Source organism: Ranitomeya variabilis, chromosome 2 (genome assembly GCF_051348905.1).
Source record: "Ranitomeya variabilis isolate aRanVar5 chromosome 2, aRanVar5.hap1, whole genome shotgun sequence".
Taxonomy (NCBI): domain Eukaryota; kingdom Metazoa; phylum Chordata; class Amphibia; order Anura; family Dendrobatidae; genus Ranitomeya; species Ranitomeya variabilis.
This window is the reverse complement of record NC_135233.1, coordinates 356564237-356588055: the sequence shown is the minus strand read 5'-3', so window position 1 is coordinate 356588055 and position 23819 is coordinate 356564237. Positions and strand designations below refer to the sequence as shown.

General features: G+C 43.2%; 1 protein-coding gene across 1 annotated transcript in view; it reads left to right on the top strand.

Moving 5' to 3' along the window:
- The window catches only part of LOC143805883 (cytochrome P450 2A4-like), a 196960-nt gene that overhangs the window by 45035 nt on the left and 128106 nt on the right, over positions 1–23819 (top strand). The window contains exon 4 of the mRNA XM_077285623.1: positions 18356–18505. Coding sequence (XP_077141738.1) covers positions 18356–18505 — 150 coding nt within the window. The remainder of the gene's footprint in view (positions 1–18355; positions 18506–23819) is intronic.

The following is a 23819-nucleotide window of genomic DNA, read 5'->3' as shown; positions in this document are numbered from 1 at the left end:
AAAAGCCCTCACATGGCCATATTGACAGAAAAATAAAAAAGCTATGGCTCTGGGAAGGAGGGGAGCGAAAAACGAACACGGAAAAACAGAAAATCCCAAGGTCATGAAGGGGTTTTAAATGAGGTATTGGTTACAATTTTGGCCAGAATGGATAAGCTCGCAACCGAACGTCAAGGGCCCTCATTAACTTGCGATTCCTACGCTAATATCAAAACAGCTAACATAAAGAAACTAAAAAAAACACATCATAAAAAGCAGACCCACCAATTTTTTCATCTTTTTATTGCACTTTTTATCATATTTTTGCCGGGTGCGGCAGGGCCCCTTTATGTTGGCTTGGTTTTTGGGTGGTGCATTTATATTTAGTGCTGGACGGCCCGCCTGCTAATACTATGGCATGATCAATAGGTTGTCCAGACACTGTGCATCACACCTATCTGTGTGAATAGCGTCTTATGCAAGCCTTATCTGTGTGCATTTTGCTACTAGGCAGCCACCCCTCCATTATTTAGGTGAGTGGGTGGTTGTTCTCATCAGTAGCTTGCACCTGTGCTGCTCCAGCCTTTATCAGTGGGGGGCCTACTGCACCCTGTGAGTGCATTTGTCATTTGACAAGGTTTTGGTGAGTTTGCTTTTTATGATGTGTCCCTCTGAAAATGTTAAGCAAGGGCTGCATAATGACATGGCTGTGGTCGTGGTGGTAGTGGCGGGTGAAGCCCAAAATTTAAATGGCCGTGTTTTAGCTGGCATTGGAAAGTGATGGGAATTAGGGTTGAGCGACTTTTATTTTTATAGGATCGGGTCGGGTTTCACGAAACCCGACTTTCTCAAAAGTCGGGTCGAGTGAAATCGGCCGATCCTATAAAAAAGTCGGGGTCGGGGTTGGCCGAAACACGAAACCCAATGCAGTGCAATGGGATACTATGGTTCCCAGGGTCTGAAGGAGAGGAAACTCTCCTTCAGGCCCTGGGATCCATATTAATGTGTAAAATAAAGAATCAAAATAAAAAATATTGATATACTCACCCTCGGACGCGCCCTGGTACTAAACGGCAGCCTTCCTTCCTAAGGATGAGCGCTTGAATAACCTGCGGTGACGTCGCGGCTTGTGATTGGTCGCGAGCAGTCACATGGGCGGTCACACGACCAATCACAAGCCGCGACGTCATCTAAGGTCCTTCACGCGCTCATTCTTAGGAAGGAAGGCTGCCGGAAAGAAGCAGGGCGCGTCCGAGGGTGAGTATATTCCTATTAGGTATATACTCACCCTCGGACGCGCCCTGCTTCTTTCAGGCAGCCTTCCATCCTAAGAATGAGCGCGTGAAGGACCTTAGATGACGTCGCGGCTTGTGATTGGTCGCGTGACCGCCCATGTGACCGCTCGCGACCAATCACAAGCCGCGACGTCACCGCAGGTCATTCACGCGCTCATCCTTAGGAAGGAAGGCTGCCGTTTAGTACCAGGGCGTGTTCGAGGGTGAGTATATCAATATTTTTTATTTTGATTCTTTATTTAACAGTTAAATATGGATTCCGATGCCGATTCCCGATATCGCAAACATATCGGAACTCGGTATCGGAATTCCGATACCAGATTCAGAAGATCGCCGACCTCATGGCCGACCCCACACAGGGGTCGGGTCGGGTTTCATGAAACCCGACTTTGCCAAAAGTCGGCGACTTCTGAAAATGGCCGACCCGTTTCGCTCAACCCTAATGGGAATATGTTTTCAACTATCTAGCAATTTGGAATGAGGGAAGGACCTCCCAAATGTAGGAGTGAGAGCCCTCCCAAATGTTAACAGAAAAAATGAAGCCGAAACAGTCCATGTGAACATATGCTGAAGGAGAGGTTATAATTTTGTATTTATTTATTTTTCTGTTATGTACATGTTATATAAAGGGAAAATGTTTCTTAGCTTTTTTCCCTTTAAAAAAAATTAGGTTTGGTTTGGTAGGTCTTCTTATAAATCCATAAAACCGTTGCCATAGTCTGACAACATTATTCCAAGATACCAGATGTGAGTCAGAAAGGCATGCAGACATCTTCTCCACGCTGTTCCCATTTAGTTTTAGCTCTGTGGATCCAGCGGAAGAATATTCGGCTTTCCCATTGGATTCATTATTTGTTACAAATACAAGGATATTAGAAATTATTAGAGCCGATTTTCCTAAATCCAAATATTTCACTATTCTCTCATCACTAGTTGCCAGTAAAAGATTTTAAATTAGATAATAGATAGTGTGAGGCAGTGACTTGTGTCACAGGCAGGGTTCACTGTGTGTTCTCCCCAGGTTGTGCATGGAGACGGATGAAGTCGATAGATGTGCATGGCAGTCACGGTTTCTCGGTCCGGGTTTTCCATGTGGCTGAAAGCCAGAGGTGTGTTTGTTAAAAACTCTGCAGTAAGGAGTATAGGTGTGTCAGGTGCAACGTCAGTGTCAGTCTGGCGTGTGCTGTTGTGCCGAGCAGAGGCCTGCAGAGAGCTGGCTGTGTGTGTGTGAAGCAGCACAGGCCAGCGGAGCCAGCAGCTATGGCAGCTAAATAGCCTGGCACCCACAGCGATGCAAGTCGTCCATGGTAACTGGTTTCGGATGTGAACAGTCCGGAGGTGAACCACAGGTGGATGTCCTGTGCCCAAAAGAGTCTGATGTGGACAATCCTGTGCCCAAAGGTGGATGGATGTCCTGTGACCGAAAGAGGACTGGTATGTGTAGCGATACAAACAGGTGGATATGGTGCCCGGCTACTATCCAGAGAATATCCTGGATTGTTTATGGCTGTGTGAGTAAAGAGTCTGTCATACAGCGCTGCAGGACACCCACGGGAACTAGTCAGAGGAGGACTGGCATGTGTAGTGTCTGCAACATGTGAAGCTGTGTTTGGAGACTGTAATATGGCGTGCGGTCGTCACACAGATACTGGACAAGGAGAGGTCCGGCTTGTTTAGGGATTGCAATCTAAAAGCCATATGGTTTGTAGTGCTATGAAACGGGCACTGAGACGAGATGCAACTGTGTGTATTGAACTTTGATGATGTGTACTATAAAATTCTATGCACCTTTATGTGTGAAGTAACACATTAAAGCGACATTTGTGTTTGATCTTTGTGGGTCACTGCCTCTTCACTTTGTACAGTGCTACCGCAGCATTACAATAGACAATAGAGAGATAAAAAGCCGTCAATTCAGCAGCCATGTCTGTTATGATCCCTAGTGGCGGAGGATCACAAATAGATCAGCAAGTGATTAAACTAAGGACGAGCTCTAGAGAGATGGTAACTGGACTGATCACAAATCTGAACCTATCCAAAACTACTAGAGGTAGCCGGTGAACGTGCCTAAAAAATTCTTAGACGTCTCGAGCCAGCCTGAGGAACTAGCTACCCCTAAAGAGAAAGAAAGACCTCGCTTGCCTCCAGAGAAATAATCCCCAAAGATATAGAAGCCCCCAACAAATATTAACGGTGAAGTAAGAAGAAGGCACATACATAGGGATGAAATCAGATTCAGCAAAAGAGGCCCGCTAGAACTAGAAAGCAGAAAATAGAGCAGGGGTCTATGCGATCAATAAAAAACCCTTGCAAAATATCCATCCTGAGATTTCAAGAACCCACACACCAACTATCGGTGTGTGGGGAGAAACTCAGCCCACTAGAGCAACCAGCAAGCGAGGGAATTACATTTTAGCAAGCTGGAACAGAAAACATGATAAACACTGCTGATCAAAAAATGAGCAAACAAAACTTAGCTTATCCTGGATGGACTGGGAGCAAGGTAGTCAGAAGGAATCTGAGTAGCACTGATTACATCGACAGCCGGCAACAAGTGAAAGTAAAACAGAGCTATATAGGAACCTCCCAGAGGATAACGAACCAGCTGATAGCCAGAGACCAGCAGGATAACAAACAAAGCCACCAGGGGGAGCCCAAAGCAAAAGTCACACCATACCACCAGTGACCACAAGAGGGAGCCCGAAAACAGAGTTCACAACAGTACCCCCCCCCTTAAGGAGGGGTCACCAAACCCTCATGAAAACCCCCAGGGCGATCAGGATGAGCCACATGGAAGGCACGAACCAAATCGGCCGCATGAACATCAGAGGCGACAACCCAAGAATTATCCTCCTGACCATAGCCCTTCCACTTGACCAAATACTGGAGCCTCCGTCTAGAAACACGAGAATCCAAGATCTTCTCCACCACGTATTCCAATTCTCCCTCAACCAGCACCGGGGCAGGAGGCTCAACCGGAGGAACCACAGGTACAACATATCTCCGCAACAACGAGCGATGGAACACATTATGAATAGCAAATGATGCCGGGAGGTCGAGACGGAATGACACAGGGCCAAGGACTTCCAGAATCTTATAAGGACCGATAAACCGAGGCTTGAACTTAGGAGAGGAGACCTTCATAGGAACGAAGCGAGAAGACAACCACACCAAGTCCCCAATGCGAAGTCGGGGACCCACACAGCGACGGCGGTTGGCAAAGAGCTGAGCCTTCTCTTGTGACAACTTCAAATTGTCCACCACATGATTCCAAATCTGATGCAACCTATCCACCACAACATCCACTCCAGGACAGTCAGAAGGCTCCACCTGACCCGAGGAAAAACGAGGATGAAACCCCGAATTACAAAAAAAAGGAGAAACCAAAGTAGCAGAACTAGCCCGATTATTAAGGGCAAACTCGGCCATTCGTCTGAGGATGGAAGGCCGACGAAAAAGACAATTCAATGCCCAAATTAGCACAAAAGGTCCGCCAAAATCTAGACACAAACTGGGATCCTCTGACAGAAACAATGTTCTCAGGAATCCCGTGCAAACGAACCACATTTTGAAAAAACAGTGGAACCAACTCGGAGGAGGAAGGCAACTTAGGCAAGGGCACCAAATGGACCATCTTAGAAAAATGATCACACACCACCCAGATGACAGACATTCTCTGAGAGACAGGGAGATCTGAAATAAAATCCATGGAAATGTGCGTCCAAGGCCTCTTCGGGACAGGCAAAGGTAACAGCAAACCACTGGCACGAGAACAGCAAGGCTTCGCCCGAGCACAAATTCCACAAGACTGCACAAAGGAACGCACATCCCGCGACAAGGAAGGCCACCAAAAAGACCTGGCCACCAAGTCTCTGGTACCAAATATTCCAGGATGGCCCGCCAACACCGAAGAATGAACCTCGGAGATGACTCTGTTGGTCCATCTATCCGGGACAAACAGTCTCTCCGGTGGACAGCGGTCAGGTCTATCCGCCTGAAACTCTTGCAGCACACGTCGCAAATCTGGGGAGATGGCAGACAAAATCACCCCTTCTCTAAGGATACCAGCTGGCTCTGAATCTCCAGGAGAGTCAGGCACAAAACTCCTAGAAAGAGCATCAGCCTTCACATTCTTTGAACCCAGCAGGTACGAGACCATGAAATCAAAACGAGAGAAAAACAACGACCAACGAGCCTGTCTGGGATTCAGCCGCTTGGCCGACTCGAGATAAATCAAATTCTTGTGATCAGTCAAGACCACCACACGATGTTTAGCTCCCTCGAGCCAATGTCGCCACTTCTCAAATGCCCACTTCATAGCCAACAGCTCCCGATTACCGACATAATAATTCCGCTCGGCAGGCGAAAACTTTCTTGAAAAGAAAGCACATGGCTTCATCACAGAGCCATCGTGGCTTCTCTGCGACAAAACAGCCCCCGCTCCAATCTCGGAAGCATCAACCTCCACCTGGAAGGGAAGTGAAACATCTGGCTGACATAAGACCGGAGCCGAAGAAAACCGACGCTTCAGCTCCCGAAAGGCCTCCACAGCCGCAGAAGACCAATTAGTCACATCAGAACCCTTCTTGGTCAAATCCGTCAAAGGCTTAACAACGCCAGAAAAATTAGCTATGAAGCGACGGTAAAAATTAGCAAAACCCAAGAACTTCTGAAGACTCTTAACAGATGTAGGCTGCGTCCATTCATGAATAGCTTGAACCTTGACTGGGTCCATCTCAATAGTAGAAGGAAAAAAAATGAAACCCCAAAAAGAAATCTTCTGGACTCCAAAAAGACATTTTGAGCCCTTCACAAATAAACCATTGTCACGCAGGACCTGAAAGACCATCCTGACCTGCTTAACATGAGACTCCCAATCATCCGAAAAAAACAGAATATCATCCAGATACACAATCATAAACTTATCCAGATTTTCACGGAAGATGTCATGCATAAAGGACTGAAAGACTGAAGGAGCATTAGAAAGTCCAAAAGGCATCACCAAGTACTCAAAATGGCCTTCAGGCGTATTAAATGCAGTTTTCCATTCATCACCCTGTTTTATATGCACAAGGTTATACGCACCACGAAGATCTATCTTGGTGAACCAACTAGACCCCCTGATGCGAGCAAACAAATCAGTTAACAATGGCAAAGGATACTGAAATGTGACCGTGATTTTATTCAAAGGGCGATAATCAATACAGGGTCTCAGGGAACCATCCTTTTTAGCCACAAAAAAGAATCCTGCACCAAGAGGGGATGAGGACGGGCGAATATGTCCCTTCTCTAAAGACTCCTTTATAAAACTCCGCATGGCAGCATGCTCCGGCACAGATAAATTGAAAAGTCGTCCCTTAGGAAACTTACTACCAGGAATCAAATTTATAGCACAATCACAGTCCCTATGAGGAGGTAGAGAATTGAGTTTGGGCTCCTCAAATACATCCTGGTAGTCTGACAAAAACGTAGGGACTTCAGAAGGAGTGGACGAAGCAATTGACACCACAGGAGCTTCACCATGAATTCCCTGACAACCCCAACTTGACACCGACATAGCTTTCCAATCCAGGACTGGATTATGAGTCTGCAACCATGGTAGACCCAACACGACGACATCATGCAAATTATGAAGTACAAGAAAGCGAATCACCTCCCGATGAACAGGAGTCATGCACATGGTCACTTGTGTCCAGTACTGAGGTCTATTCGTAGCCAATGGTGTAGAATCAATTCCCCTTAGTGGAATAGGGAATTTTAAAGGCTCCAAATCAAAACCACAGCACCTGGCAAATGACCAATCCATCAGACTCAGGGCGGCACCTGAATCTACAAAAGCATTAACCGGGTAAGATGACAGGGAACAAATCAGGGTAACAGACAAAATGAACTTAGGCTGTAAAGTACCAATGGTGACAGATTTATCAACCTTTTTTTTGCGCTTAGAGCATGCTGAGATAACATGAGCTGAGTCACCACAGTAAAAGCACAACCCATTTTGCCGTCTATAATTTTGCCGTTCACTTCTGGTCAGAATTCTGTCACATTGCATAGATTCAGGTGTCTGTTCAGAAGACACCGCCAAATGGTGCACAGGTTTGCGCTCCCGCAAACGCCGATCAATCTGAATGGCCAGAGTCATTGACTCATTCAGACCTGCAGGCATAGGGAACCCCACCATGACATTCTTAATGGCTTCAGAAAGACCTTCTCTGAAATTTGCAGCCAGGGCACACTCATTCCACTGAGTAAGCACCGACCATTTCCGAAATTTCTGGCAGTACACCTCTGCTTCATCTTGCCCCTGCGAGAGGGCCAATAACGTTTTTTCAGCCTGGTTCTCAAGATTAGGTTCCTCATAGAGCAATCCAAGGGCTAGAAAAAACGCATCTACATTAAGCAATGCAGGATCCCCTGGCGCCAATGCGAAGGCCCAATCTTGGGGGTCACCACGCAAAAAGGAAATGATAATCTTAACTTGCTGAACGGCATCACCAGAGGAACGAGGTTTCAAAGAAAGAAACAACTTACAATTGTTCCTAAAATTCATTCTAGGCTCTGACATAGGACTGTGAAAAACAAAATCCTGAATACTTTGAACCCTAGCAGCAAGATGATCCAGACTGGAAACCAAGCTCTGGAGATCCATGTCAGCAGCTGAACTCAGAGCCACACCAAGATTAAGAGGAGGAGAGAAGCTAGCCACAGAAGCTAGACACACGGCAACAACAAACAAAAAAAAATAAAAAATTCTCAAGTTCTCAAGGCTTCTTTTCTCCCGCTTCTGCCATGCAATTAACACTTTTCAGGCCGGCTGTACTGTTATGATCCCTAGTGGCGGAGGATCACAAATAGATCAGCAAGTGATTAAACTAAGGACGAGCTCTAGGGAGATGGTAACTGGACTGATCGCAAATCTGAACCTATCCAAAACAACTAGAGGTAGCTGGTGAACGTGCCTAAAAAATTCTTAGACGTCTCGAGCCAGCCTGAGGAACTAGCTACCCCTAAAGAGAAAGAAAGACCTCGCTTGCCTCCAGAGAAATAATCCCCAAAGATATAGAAGCCCCCAACAAATATTAACGGTGAAGTAAGAAGAAGGCACATACATAGGGATGAAATCAGATTCAGCAAAAGAGGCCCACTAGAACTAGAAAGCAGAAAATAGAGCAGGGGTCTATGCGATCAATAAAAAACCCTTACAAAATATCCATCCTGAGATTTCAAGAACCCACACACCAACTAACGGTGTGTGGGGAGAAACTCAGCCCACTAGAGCAACCAGCAAGCGAGGGAATTACATTTTAGCAAGCTGGAACAGAAAACATGATAAACACTGCTGATCAAAAAATGAGCAAACAAAACTTAGCTTATCCTGGATGGACTGGGAGCAAGGTAGTCAGAAGGAATCTGAGTAGCACTGATTACATCGACAGCCGGCAACAAGTGAAAGTAAAACAGAGCTATATAGGAACCTCCCAGAGGATAACGAACCAGCTGATAGCCAGAGACCAGCAGGATAACAAACAAAGCCACCAGGGGGAGCCCAAAGCAAAAGTCACACCATACCACCAGTGACCACAAGAGGGAGCCCGAAAACAGAGTTCACAACACGTCACAGCAGGACGCGACAGGATAGAATAGAAGGATTACATACAGTATATTCATAGACTAAACAGATAAACAGATATATACATGTGAGTGAGATATACAATTAGTGCAGTGCATGTGCAGCTTACTGTATATGTATTTAATTATTAACCCATTAGTGAATGAGCCAATTTTGACCTTATTGACCAAGCCAGTTATTACAATTCTGACCACTGTCATTTTATGAGGTTATAGCTCTGGAACGCTTCAACGGATTTAACCGATTCTGAGATTTTTTTTGTGACATATTGTACTTCATGATAGAGGTAAAATTTATTTGATATGACTTGCGTTTATTTCTGAAAAAATGGAAATATGACAAAAATGTTGCACATTTTGCAAATGTCAAACTTTTAATTTTTGTGCCCTTAAATCAGAGAGTGGTGTCAAAACAAAACAGTTAAAAAAAAAACCACATTTGCCAAATGTAAACTTTGCATTAGCACAATTTTGGAAACATATTTTTTTTGTTAGGCAGGGTTCACATTGCGTTGGTGCAGTCCGTTCAACGCATGCGTTAAATGGACTGCACCAACGCTAGTGCCTTTTTTTAAAAATCGCGTTATGCGATCGCGATAGTGCAGATGCTCCGCCTACGCTATTGGTGACGGACCCGAAAATGCTGCAGCCCGCATCTGAGGGTCCGTCACAGAATGATGGCACATAACTAACTCATGCCGATTATGACATGCGTTAGCGATGCGCTACATAGTGGCAGTCAATGGGTGCGCTAACGCATCCGTTACATAGCGTTAGTGCCGCTGTGTAACAGATGCCATCAGCGCATTGCCATTGACTCAATGTGAACCCGGACTTAGGGTTTTAAGAGGGTTAAATGTTGACCAGTGATGAACAAAATTTACAAAACTATTTTATTAGGGACCACCTCACATTTGAAGTGAGTTTGGGGGGTCAACATGACAGAAAATATCCAAAAGTGACACCATTCTAAAAACTGCACCCCTCAAGGTATGCAAAACCACACTCAAGAAGTTAAGTAATCCTTCAGGTGCTTTACGAGAACTAAAGCAATATGCAAGGAAAAAATTAGCATTTTACTTTTTTCACAAAAAATGTATTTATTTTCACAAGGGTATCAGGAAGAAATGGACCACAAAATTTGTTGTGCAATTTCTCCTGAGTGTCCAATACCCTGTATGTAGGGGAAAGCCACTGTTTGTTTGCATGGCAGGGCTCAGAAAGGAGGGAGCACCGTTTGACTTTTTGAATGCAAAATTGGCTGGAATCAATGGCAGGCACCATTCTGCATTTGGAGACACCCTGATGTACCTAAACAGTGGAAAAAAAACAATTCTATCTCTAACCCTAACACAGCCCTATGCCCAATCCTAACACCAACACACCCCTAACCTTAATCCTAACTAAAACCATAACCCCAAAGCAACCCAAACCCTATGTACATCCCCACCCCTAACCCCAACACTACCCTAACCACAACACCACGACCATAAACACAACAGCAACCCTAACCCTAGCCCCAACTCCAACCCTAGCTGTAACCCCAGCCCTAACACCAACCCTAATCCTAGCCCCAACCCTAACCCTAGCTCAAACCCTAACACTACCTCTGACCCCAATCCTAACCCTAGCCCCAACCCTATCTGCAAAGAATGAAAAAAAATACATTTTTTATTTTATTATTTTTACCTAAGGGATAGACAAAGGGGGGTTTGATTTGCTTTTTTTATTTTGATCATTGTGATAGGGTCTATCACAGTGAGTAAAATTAATCGACAGGAAAACTCCCTATTGTTGCCGGGTACCGGCCGGCAGATCTCGGCAGGTGCACAGGGCATGCAACCGTCTTTTTCTTCCAGGAAGATGATGTGGAAGATGACCCCTGGTAGCTGAGACCCTGGAGATTTTCCAACCCTGAGGGGAGCAATACACTTATTTCTCAGCGCTGTCAAAAAGTGGCACTGAGGAATAAGTACCCTTAACTGCCACCATTAAGAGGCATATCGGCAGTCGTTAAGGGGTTAAAAAATGATTTTTCTGAAAAAAATTATGTGTGCTGTTAGGGGTGGCGGAATGCACTGAATATATATATATATATATATATATATATATATATATATATATATATATATATATATATATATAATTATATATATATATATATATATATATATATATATATATATATATATATATATACAGTTGGTGCATTCGCAACCCGGGGTCCACCGTGCAGGAGAGAAACCTGCTGCTAATAATAGGCAGTACTATATGGCAGTATTAGCTTACTCTGTTATTTCACAGATTCACTATAATAACAAGATGCTGTGCCCTGTTAATCTCACAGAGGAACACAGCTACCAAACAGAGCTAAACGGTGGTCATGCAGTTAGAATAGCAGACAAACAACTCCTCAAACGAGGTGCCGGTATTCTGGGGGCTTATTTCAGCCAAGGCCCTGAATCCAAACATACAAACTCCTCACCAGAGGTGCCGGTATTCTAGGGGCTTATTTCAGCCAAACCCTGACCACATACAAGCATGACCACACTGGCGCTGAGCTCTTTAACATTGGTTTGATACTAGCGCATGACGGTGCGGCCATGCGAACCTTTTATAGTTTTAGCACTCAAGGACCTTCCTAGTGGTCCAACAGGAACCGCTTCAGGACCTGCGCATGTGACCTCCAACGGGAGGTTGTCCCGTGGGCATGCCCAGTATGAGAAAAGCAGGACTTAGTCCCGGAATGATCTGCTTGCTGCTGATCAGCGCTGGCTACAAAGGCAGAGCCTGGAAGAACAGTAGTAACCAGTTGCCCAGTATCAGCCCGAGTCAGCCGCTGGGACCGACGTTTCCACTGAGCAGGCTCCACTGTGGCTGCAGAAGAATGGGAAACCACAGCGGAGATGGTTCGAGATTCCCCCTGTGCAGAGGCGGAAACTCGACACCTAACATGTGCTCCCTTGTAATTTTCTTAACCAGCAGCAGGAAATATGACGGCTGGAGGCAGATTTCTATAACCTGGGAGAGGGGTAATACCCATGGAGCTTCCCAGGCAATTAATATCAGCTCACAACTACAGCGGGGAAAATAATTATTTGATCCCTTGCTGATTTTGTAAGTTTGCCACACTGACAAATACATGAACAGTCTATAATTTTAAGGGTAGGTTATTTTTAACATTCAGAGATAGAATATAAAAAAATTCAGAAAATCACATAGTATAAATTATATAAATTGATTTGCATTTTGCAGTGAGAAATAAGTATTTGATCCCCTGGCAAACAAAATGTAATACTTGGTGGCAAAACCTTTGTTTGCAAGCATAGCAGTCAGACGTTTTTTCTAGTTGATGATGAAGTTTGCGCACATGTTAGGAGGAATTTTGGTCTACTCGTCTTTGAGATTATCTCTAAATCATTAAGATTTTGAGGCTGTAGCTTGGCAACTCGGAGCTTCAACTCCCTCCATAAGTTTTCTATGGGATTAAGGTCTGGAGACTGGCTAGGCCACTCCATGACCTTAATGTGCTTCTTTTTGAACCACTCCTTTGTTGCCTTGGCTGTATGTTTTGGGTCAGTGTATTGCTTGAAGATCAAGCCATGATACATTTTTAATGTCCTGGCAGAGGGAAGGAGGTTGTCATTCAGGATTTTATGGTACATGGCTCTATCCAATCTCCCATTGATTCGGTGAAGTAGTCCTGTGCCCTTAGCAGAGAAACACCCCCAAGACATAATGTTTCCACCTCCATACTTGACAGTCGGGGCGGTGTTCTTTGGGTCATAGGCAGCATTTCTCTTCCTACAAACACGGTGAGTTGAGTTAACGCCATAGAGCTCAATTTTTGCCTCATCTGACCACGGCACCTTCTCCCAATTACTCACAGAATCATCCATGTGTTCATTGGGAAACTTCAGACGGGCCTGCACATGTGCCTTCTTGTGCAGGGTTACCTTGTGGGCACTGGAGGATTTTAAACCTTTACAGTGTAATGTGTTACCAATGGTTTTCTTTGTGACTGTGGTCACAGCTGCCTTGAGATCAGTAACAAGTCCCCCCATGTAGTTTTAGGCTGGTCTCTTCCTTTCCTCATGATTAAGGATACCCTACGACAGACCTGGGCAAGATGCGGCCCGCGGGCCGCATCCGGCCCGCCTGATGATTTTTAACGGCCCGCCAGCTAGCTGTCATTTCTGACAGCCGCCCGCGGCACCGCTCGGCCAGCCACCAGATGCTTATGAGGGCTGGCGGCTGGAGTGAAGGCCCCACACGCTGCGCATTGCAGCGCATACAATTCATCCAGGCTGGAGTCCTCCAGGGTCAGGATGTGATTGACCCAGCATCATGAGCCATTGGCTCCCAGCTGTGTCAATCATTCTTGTGACCGGAGGCAGCATTATGCCACCGGTCACAAGAGGCAGAGTTCCGCACTGACCCTGTACGTCACGTGCGTACGTGACGTGTGAACGTCACGTGCGTACGTCACTCCAGCGCCGCGCGGGATGTGCTGCACCGCGGTGAAGATTCAGAACGTTGCTGGCTGGTGGTGTCCGTCCTTCCAGGTGAGTATCAGCGGTGGCGTATCCAGGGGGCCCCGGGCGCAGCCACTATGTTGGGGCCATAACGTGTGCAGCACAATATGTGGTCCATGATGTTAGTGCAGGACTATATGGGCCCCATATACTGCAGCACAAACATTATGGCCCCATATACTGCAGCACAAACATTATGGCCCCATATAGTGGGGCCATACTGTTTGTGCTGCAGTATATGGGGCCATACTGTTTGTGCTGCAGTATATGGGGCCATACTGTTTCTGCAGCCATATAGTGGGGCCATACTTTTTGTGCAGCCATATAGTGGGGCCATACTGTTTCTGCAGCCATATAGTGGGGCCATACTGTTTCTGCAGCCATATAGTGGGGCCATACTTTTTGTGCAGCCATATAGTGGGGCCATAATGTTTCTGCAGCCATATAGTGGGGCCATACTGTTTCTGCAGCCATATGGTGGGGCCATACTTTTTTGTGCAGCCATATAGTGGGGCCATACTGTTTGTGCTGCAGTATATGGGGCCATACTGTTTGTGCTACAGTATATGGGGCCATACTGTTATACATATAAATCTGCATTTTCTCCTTCTGTAGAGAATCGTGACTCCCATCAAAAGAATTAGCCAAGCTGTTAGCCCTTAAATATATCTGCTAAAAAAAGAAAGATTGATGGAGAATGCAGAGTTTTTAACAAGGAATGGACTTCTAAATATTTATTTACTGAAACCAAAGGCAAAGCTGTGTGCTTAGTTTGTGGAGAGCAAATAGCTGTGTTTAAAGATTATAATTTAAATCGCCATTACGAAACAAAACATGCACAGAAATACAAGAACTTGACAGAGGCAGAGCGGGCACGGGCATCTGAAGATTTGCTATGAAAACTGCAAACGCAGAAAGGATTTTTTACAAAGCTCCACGCATCCAGGGATGCAGCCATCAGGACAAGCTTTGTAATATCCCACAAAATAGCAAGAAACAGTAAGCCATTCTCTGATGGGGAGTTTGTGAAAGAATGTTTGGTGGACTCTGCAGCAATAATTTGTCCTGAGAAAAAAGAAGCGTTTTCAAATGTGCCCCTCTCCAGGCGAACCGTACAGGACGGGTAGAAGACATTGCGGGGAATTTGGAGTTTCAGCTTAAAAACAAAGTTGATCATTTTATTTTTTTTTCCCTGGCTCTGGACGAGAGCTATGATGTCCGTGATACCGCACAGTTACTTATCTTTGTACGTGGAATAACAAATAACTTTGAGATGACTGAAGAGCTGGTAGCTTTGCGATCATTGAAAGGTACCACGAAAGGGAGTGATTTGTTCATCGAAGTAAATGCATCCGTGGACAAACTGGGCCTAAAATGGAACAAATTAGTAAGTGTTATAACCGATGGATGTCCAAATATGACAGGGAAAAATGTTGGACTTTTGAAGCTTATGCAAGATAAAGTGAATGAAATAAACCCAGAACAGAAATTGATATTTTTGCATTGCATTATACATCAAGAAGTGCTGTGCAAGTCGGTGCTAAAAATCAGCCATGTTGTTGATGTTGTAACTAAGATAGTTAATTTCATCAGGGCAAGAGCACTGAATCACAGACAATTTGTTTCACTGTTGGAGGAGCAAGAAAGTGAACATAGTGACATAGGCTACCACACAGCTGTGAGATGGCTCAGCCTTGGAAAGGTGCTTAAAAGAGTATGGGACCTGAGAGCTGAGATTCAGACATTTTGTCAAATGAAAGTCAAAGACATCCCAGAGATCTCAGATAAGCACTGGAGAGCAGATCTGGCCTTTGCCATTGATGTGACTACACTAATGAATGAGCTGAATACCAAGCTGCAAGGCAAAGGCCTCTTTGCACATGAAATGTTCTCCTTGGTGACAGCTTTCATGAGAAAATTGAAGTTTCTTTCTAGCCAATTGAAGATCAATATTCTCACTCACATGCCAACACTGAAAGAAGTCACACCATCAGCTGATCACCTCGACAAGTATTCATCCATGTTTGCGGCTTTATATGATGAATTTTCCAGAAGATTTGAAGACTTTAAAGCAGTTGAGAGTGAAATGCACATGATTTCTTCTCCTTTTACATGCTGTGTGGATAATGCACCCAGTGATATCCAGTTAGAACTCATTGATCTGAAGTCTGACAATCTACTGGCAGAGCTTTTTAAATCAGTATCACTGCTGGAGTTTTATTCTTCTCTCAAAGAGGAAAACTTTCCACACATAAGGAGGCATGCCCAGAGGATGTTAGTTCTCTTTGGATCTACCTACGTATGTGAACAAACATTCTCACTGATGAAGTTCAACAAATCCAGATACAGATCCTCTCTCAGTGATGATCACTTGTGTGCTGTTCTTCGCATATCCACCTCAGATATTGGACTTAACTTCACTGAACTTGTTCGGGCCCAAAACAGGCTAGATTACTCTCATTGAAGATTCTCATGTTATTGAAATGTTTCATTTACTGTTCTTTACCAAGTTAAAGGGATGCCGTTCTTTAAAAAACTAACATATCTTGATCTACAACACTGTTGTAACAACAGCAAGTTTTCTACAGTTTTCTACAGTTAACAAGCTCGTTGCAGTTCATCATCTCATCATTAAATAATGATGTAAGTATGTCTTCCATATTTTCTTTGTATTGTAAATCTTTGCATTGTTTAACATACTGTTTGCTTATGAAAAGATAGCATATGTATACTACAGTATTGGGTAAAAATGAGTTAATTATATTAGTCCGGCCCTCTAAAACCATCCCAATTTCTCATGCGGCCCCATGGCAAAATGAATTGCCCACCCCTGCCCTACGAGGTGAGATTTTGCATGGTGCCCCAGTTCGATGTCTATTGACAGTCATTTTGCATTTCTTCCATTTTCTTGCTAATGCACCAACAGTTGTCTCCTTCTCACCCAACGTCTTACTTATGGTTTTGCAGCCCATTCCTGCTTTGTGCAGGTCTATGATCTTGTCCTTGACATCCTTATAAAGATCTTTGGTCTTGCCCATGTTGTAGAGATTAGAGTCTGACTGATTGAGCCTGTGGACAGGAGTCATTTATAAAGGTGACTATGTAAGACCGCTGTCTTTAATGCAGGTAACGAGTTGATTAGGAGCGTCTAACTGGTCTGTAAGAGCCAGAACTCTTAATGGTTGGTAATGTTATCAAATACTTATTTCTCACTGCAAAATGCAGATAAATTTATATAATTTATACAATGTGATTTTCTGGATTTTATTTTTGATATTCTATCTCTCAATGTTAAAATTAACCTACCCTTAAAATTATAGACTGTTCATGTCTTTGTCAGTATCCAAATATTCAAAATCAGCAAGGGATCAAATTCTTATTTCCTTACTGTAGATGGTGTATAGTGTATAGAAATCAAGGTAAAAAAGGTTTGTTTGTTTTTTAACCTACTCCTGTGCCATTGACCGGAGATACATAGCAATCATTGTTTCTGCTCCTCGTATTCTGGAGTGATGGGAAGAGGTGCCGTGGTGAACTGGACATGGATTTGAATAGTGTAGGACCGCAAGGCATCAATAGTATTCTGGATAGTGGTTATCAAAATTACAAAGTTCAACGTTGTATGTGGCAAGTCAGAGGTAGCAGCGTAGCCTCAGCTGTGTTCAGAAGGAAAGTGCTGTTGTCTGCGGGAGGTACGTGGCGTTCCCTGTCTATGTTCTTAATCCTTGGAGGAGATGAGGAGAGGTGCTGTGGTGTGCTGATGCTTTAGTAGAGTGTCACGGGACCGCAAGAAATCCAGCTGGTCCGAGTGGTAGATGTTCAATACTCAGTCTATGCGGTGTGCAATGGCTTGGTGGTGATCCAGAGGTAACAGCGCGGTCCTGGCCGGTGGCATGGGCTGAAGGGATCACTGCCAGTTCACTTGAGTGGTATTACACCACTAAAGGACCATGGTGAGGGATGTTACTCAATTTCAACTTTAAGCCGAGCTGCTGAGAGGACAGTATCCAACATGTTTTAAAAGCTTGCGGCTTTCTTCATCCCTGATATACGACATCTATATCACTGATATTTTCAGAGATATTTATTTATCCATTTAAGAACAAATTGCACCTGTTACTTTACCCTTCATTACCGGTGAGTAACCATACTATTCAGGTTATTAATTAGGAGGCTAAATCTGTTTTATTCCCCAGAGACACTTACATTACCTATTCAGTACCAACTGTACATTTTACTTTTCCCTCTACATACAGAGACTAATCTAATTTCAGTCCAGTCCTTTAAAATTTAAAAATAATAAATGAATTATTACACACCATATTGATCATCTGGGCATCATACTTTCTCTGGTGATATAATATGTACGTTTTTTCTGCTACAACTTGATTTCATTCGCACAGTTTGAGTCTGTTCATAGGATCAGCCCTAGACGGATTATGGAAAAACGTATTCCCTTTGGCATTCGCTATCATCTCTTTTCCATTAAGAATAGTACACTTTGCACCTTGGAATTTTGCGGTGAGTTCTTAAGATGTTATAATCTTACTGGATAACAGCCTTCCTTCTAGACTGAGGATACACAACATATCTTTTATGACAGGGCTAAATTCTAACCTTTTTTTACTGGGGCAAATGAGGACTTTATGCCCTATTTTTCTTATTTATCCTGCTTCCATGTTGTGTCACTTGTTACGAAGTATTGACGCATTGTCATTGTCTGATACATGCTGCGTTTGGATTGGGTAGCATGTATCAGCTGTCAGCTTTCCTTTAAGACAAAATGTCTGCATCTGTATTTCCTCTTGTGGTAATTTAAAAATTGCTGTAGACAAACCAAAAAAATAACAAATACCACTCTTTTCTATTTCCATCAAACTTGTAACAGGACTGATATTCTATAATGTTGCCTTGTAGGTATCAGTCTGAGCAATGGCGAAAGGTGGAAAGTCATCAGGACGTTTGCTGTGAAGACACTGAAGAGCTTCGGATTTGGGAAGAAAAGTATCGAGTCCAAAATTCAAACAGAAGCGCAATGCATTGTGGAGGAATTTAGGAATTCGAACGGTAAGATGAGCACGATTCCCAAAATGTAGAAGACACATTTTGGGACATTTAAGTCCTGCTCCCAAAGAATGGCTTCTAAAAAATATTTTGGGCTTGGTTTTGTTAAACGTTACCCCTTTTGCAGTCCTGGAATTGTGATGTGAAAATTGAGATGCCAAAAAGGAGAAAATTGAGACTGTTGGCAACTATAACAAATGCTGTGCAGTAAACTGATATCCAGACCTGAGCTCTTGCAGAAGTATGATGGACGACAGCACCTCTTAGTGGAAAGAATATGAATGGTACAGGTTCAATGACTACATGTAAGCACAAGGGCCAAATGATGAATCTATTTATAAAGGGCATATCCAGATGTAGCAGAGATGATTTTGTCATATGCTGTAGGTTTAGTTGGATTGTTCTTTTGATACCACTCCGAGTCCTAGCAATGGGGTAAATGTAGAGGGAACCTAAGGCACATGTTGCACCAATTAATCTCCTCCTTACAGCAAAATTAAGCAATTTCTTCTGTCTTTGTAAATAAATAGTAATGAGGATTGTATAGTGTACTCCCTGATTATAGCAATTGAGACAAAAGCTGCTATATTTTTAATTACTACTATATTTTTAATTATAGAGAGAAAATGGTGATTCTGGAGGATATTTTGTCTGTTATGTATCTCTAGAATTCTTTAGTAAATGTGAGACATGACATATGTTAGCTCAATCTTCACATTCAAGTGGTTCAATCCAACAGACAATTGCGAGCAACTTTCATACATTGATAGATAGATAGATAGATGATAGATATTTAAAAATTGAGACAGCACACCAAATAGATTTATGTGAAAAATAGTGGTTTAATAGTCAAAAATGATGGCGACAATGTACAAGTGCATCTATTGCCCCTTTATGAATGTATCAATTGCAACAGTAATCAGAAAAAAGTGCGAAGTGCTAATCATTTTCATGATGATAACAGCAGAGATATACAAACAATTATCAGGGGATCATAATAAACTTGCTAACTGTGAAAATTTAGCATTACTGACAACTCCTCAATGAGGAGTTTAGGACCTGCGATGACGTCGCGGCCTGTGATTGGTCGCGTGAGCGGTCACATGAGCGGCACGCGACCAATCACAAGCCGCAACATCATCGAAGGTCTTAAACTGCTCATTCTTAGGAACGGAGGCTCCCGGTTACATCGATAAGGTCCAGGGGCCGCCGGAGGGGTGAGTATATCCATATTTTTTATTTTTATTCTTTATTTTTTACATGAATATGGATCCCAGGGCCTGAAGGAGAGTCTCCTCTCCTCCAGACCCTGGGAACCATACACTGGGAACTTTCGATTCCGATTTCCGATACCACACAAGTATCGGAACTCGGTATCGGAATTCCGATACCGCAAGTATCGGCCGATACCCGATACTTGCGGTATTGGAATGCTCAACACTATCTATCACTGCTCTTTCTCAAAGGTGGTACATGATCTATAACACAGAATTTTAGATGTTTCTCATCAACTTTGTACCATAAATTGAAAGGACACAGAAACAAATAACATACTTGGACTCACAAGTTAAAAAATGCTTAATACCAAATATTTCCTCAGTGATGAGGTGTTTAAACTGGTCACCATATAACATGTTTGTACAGGTAATATAACCTAGGCAAAGAAAAAATCCCAACTTTCGTTTACCAGGCAGGGTAGGTTGAATATGAGATTTTAAAGAACCAATATTAAACTTCTCACAATTTGGGTCCATTAGCTAGGTCAAGAAAGTCTTATATACAGGACACTACAGACTTTCATTGTAAACTGCAAGAAGTTTAATTGGAGCAAAAATTATTCTTGTGATCTTGTATCACTTTATGCATCATTAGTCAAGATAAAGAACTTATGGCAGTTAGTAGGAAGTTATATAACTCATCATATACACCAGAAAGTATTGATATTATACTTAAATATCTAGTTATGGTACTTTAGAATAACTGCTTCCTATTTGGTTCTGAATATTATATTCAACAGTGGGCGACCGTGATAGGCACAAATTTGGCGCCCACTTATGCTAATTTACTGATGTTGAATTTGGAGGAGATCCTTGTCTATGTGTCACACCACTTCAACCATGTTGTCAGGTGGTAAGAGATACATAGATGATGTCTTCCTCCTATGGTCTCGCTCTGTATCTGAACTGAACAGTTCTGATAAATTTTTGAATGGCTTGGACAATGAAATCAAAGTTACTCTAGCACATTCTGAAACTGAAATCCAATCCTCAATTTATTGGTTACTTATAAACAAAGGAAGTTTACTTACTAAACTGAATGCAAAACCAACAGATAAAAATAATATTTTGAAATATGAGAGCCATAATCCCAGAAAATGCTACAATCATTACCCTATAGCCTTTTTTATGAGTTAAAAGAATAGTATGTGAACCTGGAAGAGGGTGGAGCAGTGCTTTGTACAAATAAAGATTTTTTTTTTGCATGTGTTTTTGCTTACATGGTTAGTAATAGTGGTGTTTTATAAACACCTCTTTATTACTAACCCCTGGGGTTGATGTCAGCTGACATAACAAAGCTGACATCAACCCCAAAATATTACCCTGCTTTCCAGCACACCAGAGCAAGAGGGAAGAGACAGGTGAAGTGCCAGAAGTGGTATATCTAATGGATGCTCTTTTTTGGGGACGCTGTGGGCTACTATTTTTATGCTGGAGAGGGCCAACTATCCATGGACCTTCCCAGCCTGAGAATACCAGCCCCAAGTTGTCTGTTTCACATTGGCTGTTTATCTAAAAAGCTAGTCTGAATAATGTGTATGGTATGGATGTACCAAGACAAATATAAATCTTATACCACTCTACTGTCAGTGGATCCCCAGCCCTATCTATAGGGCACACTACACATAAAAACCTTCAATTATATATTTTATGCAGTAAGCATGAGACAATTTCAATATAAAATGTCTAATCATCCTATCAAATTAGAATAGTAGCATCAATTTACATATAGTAGAATGAGATGAAAGTTGGGAGACAGCGGCGCCACGTTGCCAAGGCAACAGAGTCACTACAGCACAGCCTGGGTAGCGAGCAGCCGATTAGTCATGCCCCTCTATTCCCATGTGACTGCATAGATACGCTGCTAGGCTGGAGGAGAGACAGGAACAGCATGCATTCCAAGTCCCCTCCAGCCTCGCAGCACACAGGAGACAGGAAGTGGATGCATTCCACAGCATAGACACGGCCGGATGGCGTGCATTCCTCAATATCCTGAGAGAAGACACAGATAAGATATGAGGGTTTGATTGTGGGAATATGGGTCAACTGATGTATGAAAAGGGGAACACGGACTAGAGGCCCAATTAACAGTTGGGTATAAAAAAGACCATTAAGATGATGATCTGGCTACTAACAGGATCTATCATGAGGAGTATCTGGCCATAGGCAGAATACATATGTTTGTGCAAGGGTCTCCCCTGAAGAACACAGAAGGGGAAAGTGCATCAGGAAGCACAAGAAAAATATACAGGGTGAGTTCGCTGTGAGGGCCAGCTGTGGACTGCCCTTATAAAGGCAGGAGCAATGGGAACAGGGCCAACTTGAGGGTGATACAGGACATCCATGAAACTCCAGACGACTTGATAAACAAGAAAGATGGATATCTCTAGCTACAGTTGATCTCAGAAGGATTAACAAATTAGTGAGACCATTCCTTTTCTTTTGATATAATGTTTACAGGACTCAGTTGTTTAGAATGAACAAATATTAACATTTAGGGACTAATCCTGAATTTATGGTAATTCTATTTGCAGATTCCCTGTTTCTATTAGTGCTATACACTCACCGGCCACTTTATTAGGTACACCTGTCCAACTTCTTGTTAACACTTAATTTCTAATCAGCCAATCACATGGCGGCAACTCAGTGCATTTAGGCATGTAGACATGGTCAAGACAATCTCCTGCAGTTCAAACCGAGCATCAGTATGGGGAAGAAAGGTGATTTGAGTGCCTTTGAACATGGCATGGTTGTTGGTGCCAGAAGGGCTGGTCTGAGTATTTCAGAAACTGCTGATCTACTGGGATTTTCACGCACAACCATCTCTAGGGTTTACAGAGAATGGTCCGAAAAAGAAAAAAAATCCAGTGAGTGGCAGTTCTGTGGGCGGAAATGCCTTGTTGATGCCAGAGGTCAGAGGAGAATGGGCAGACTGGTTCGAGCTGATAGAAAGGCAACAGTGACTCAAATCGCCACCCGTTACAACCAAGGTAGGCCTAAGAGCATCTCTGAACGCACAGTGCGTCGAACTTTGAGACAGATGGGCTACAGCAGCAGAAGACCACACCGGGTACCACTCCTTTCAGCTAAGAACAGGAAACTGAGGCTGCAATTTGTACAAGCTCATCGAAATTGGACAGTAGAAGATTGGAAAAACGTTGCTTGGTCTGATGAGTCTCGATTTCTGCTGCGACATTCGGATGGTAGGGTCAGAATTTGGCGTAAACAACATGAAAGCATGGATCCATCCTGCCTTGTATGGAGCATCTTTGGGATGTGCAGCCGACAAATCTGCGGCAACTGTGTGATGCCATCATGTCAATATGGACCAAAATCTCTGAGGAATGCTTCCAGCACCTTGTTGAATCTATGCCACGAAGAATTGAGGCAGTTCTGAAGGCAAAAGGGGGTCCAACCCGTTACTAGCATGGTGTACCTAATAAAGTGGCCGGTGAGTGTATATACACCAATATAACACACCCCTTTTGTTTGTTTGGTGGTCAAAATACAGAATTTATGCTACACTTGGGTTAGACTGGTTTCATGGTGACATAGTAATTTGTATAGCATATATCTAGGAGACTATAGGTTGAAAAAGGAAAGCCTATTTTTGCCTGGATCGGTGAGAATAAATTTATATCAATAATTTGGACCGGGGTCTAGTGTACATTTCTGTCATATATTACACTCCAAAAAAGTGTTAAAAAATTTTGCTGGGTTAAATTTCTCAGACATATTCTATTCCGGGGTTACATCTCTGTGATATCTAGCACTTCCAAAAAGCATTTTAAAACATTTCTGGGTTAAATTACTCATTCTTACAGTATTCCGTGGTGTGGGGTACATTTCTGTTATATCTAACACTGCTAGCAGAAACCTGCACTGTCTAATATGTAAGTGAAGTGCTTGTAATCAGTGCAGGAGTATAATAAATCAGACAGTGCGGTCTTCTGGCTCCTCTCTGTCGCGGGAACCCCGTGACACTATACTTATACATTTTAGATGCATAGTGTACAAATTGGTCATTTCGTGTGTGCCCA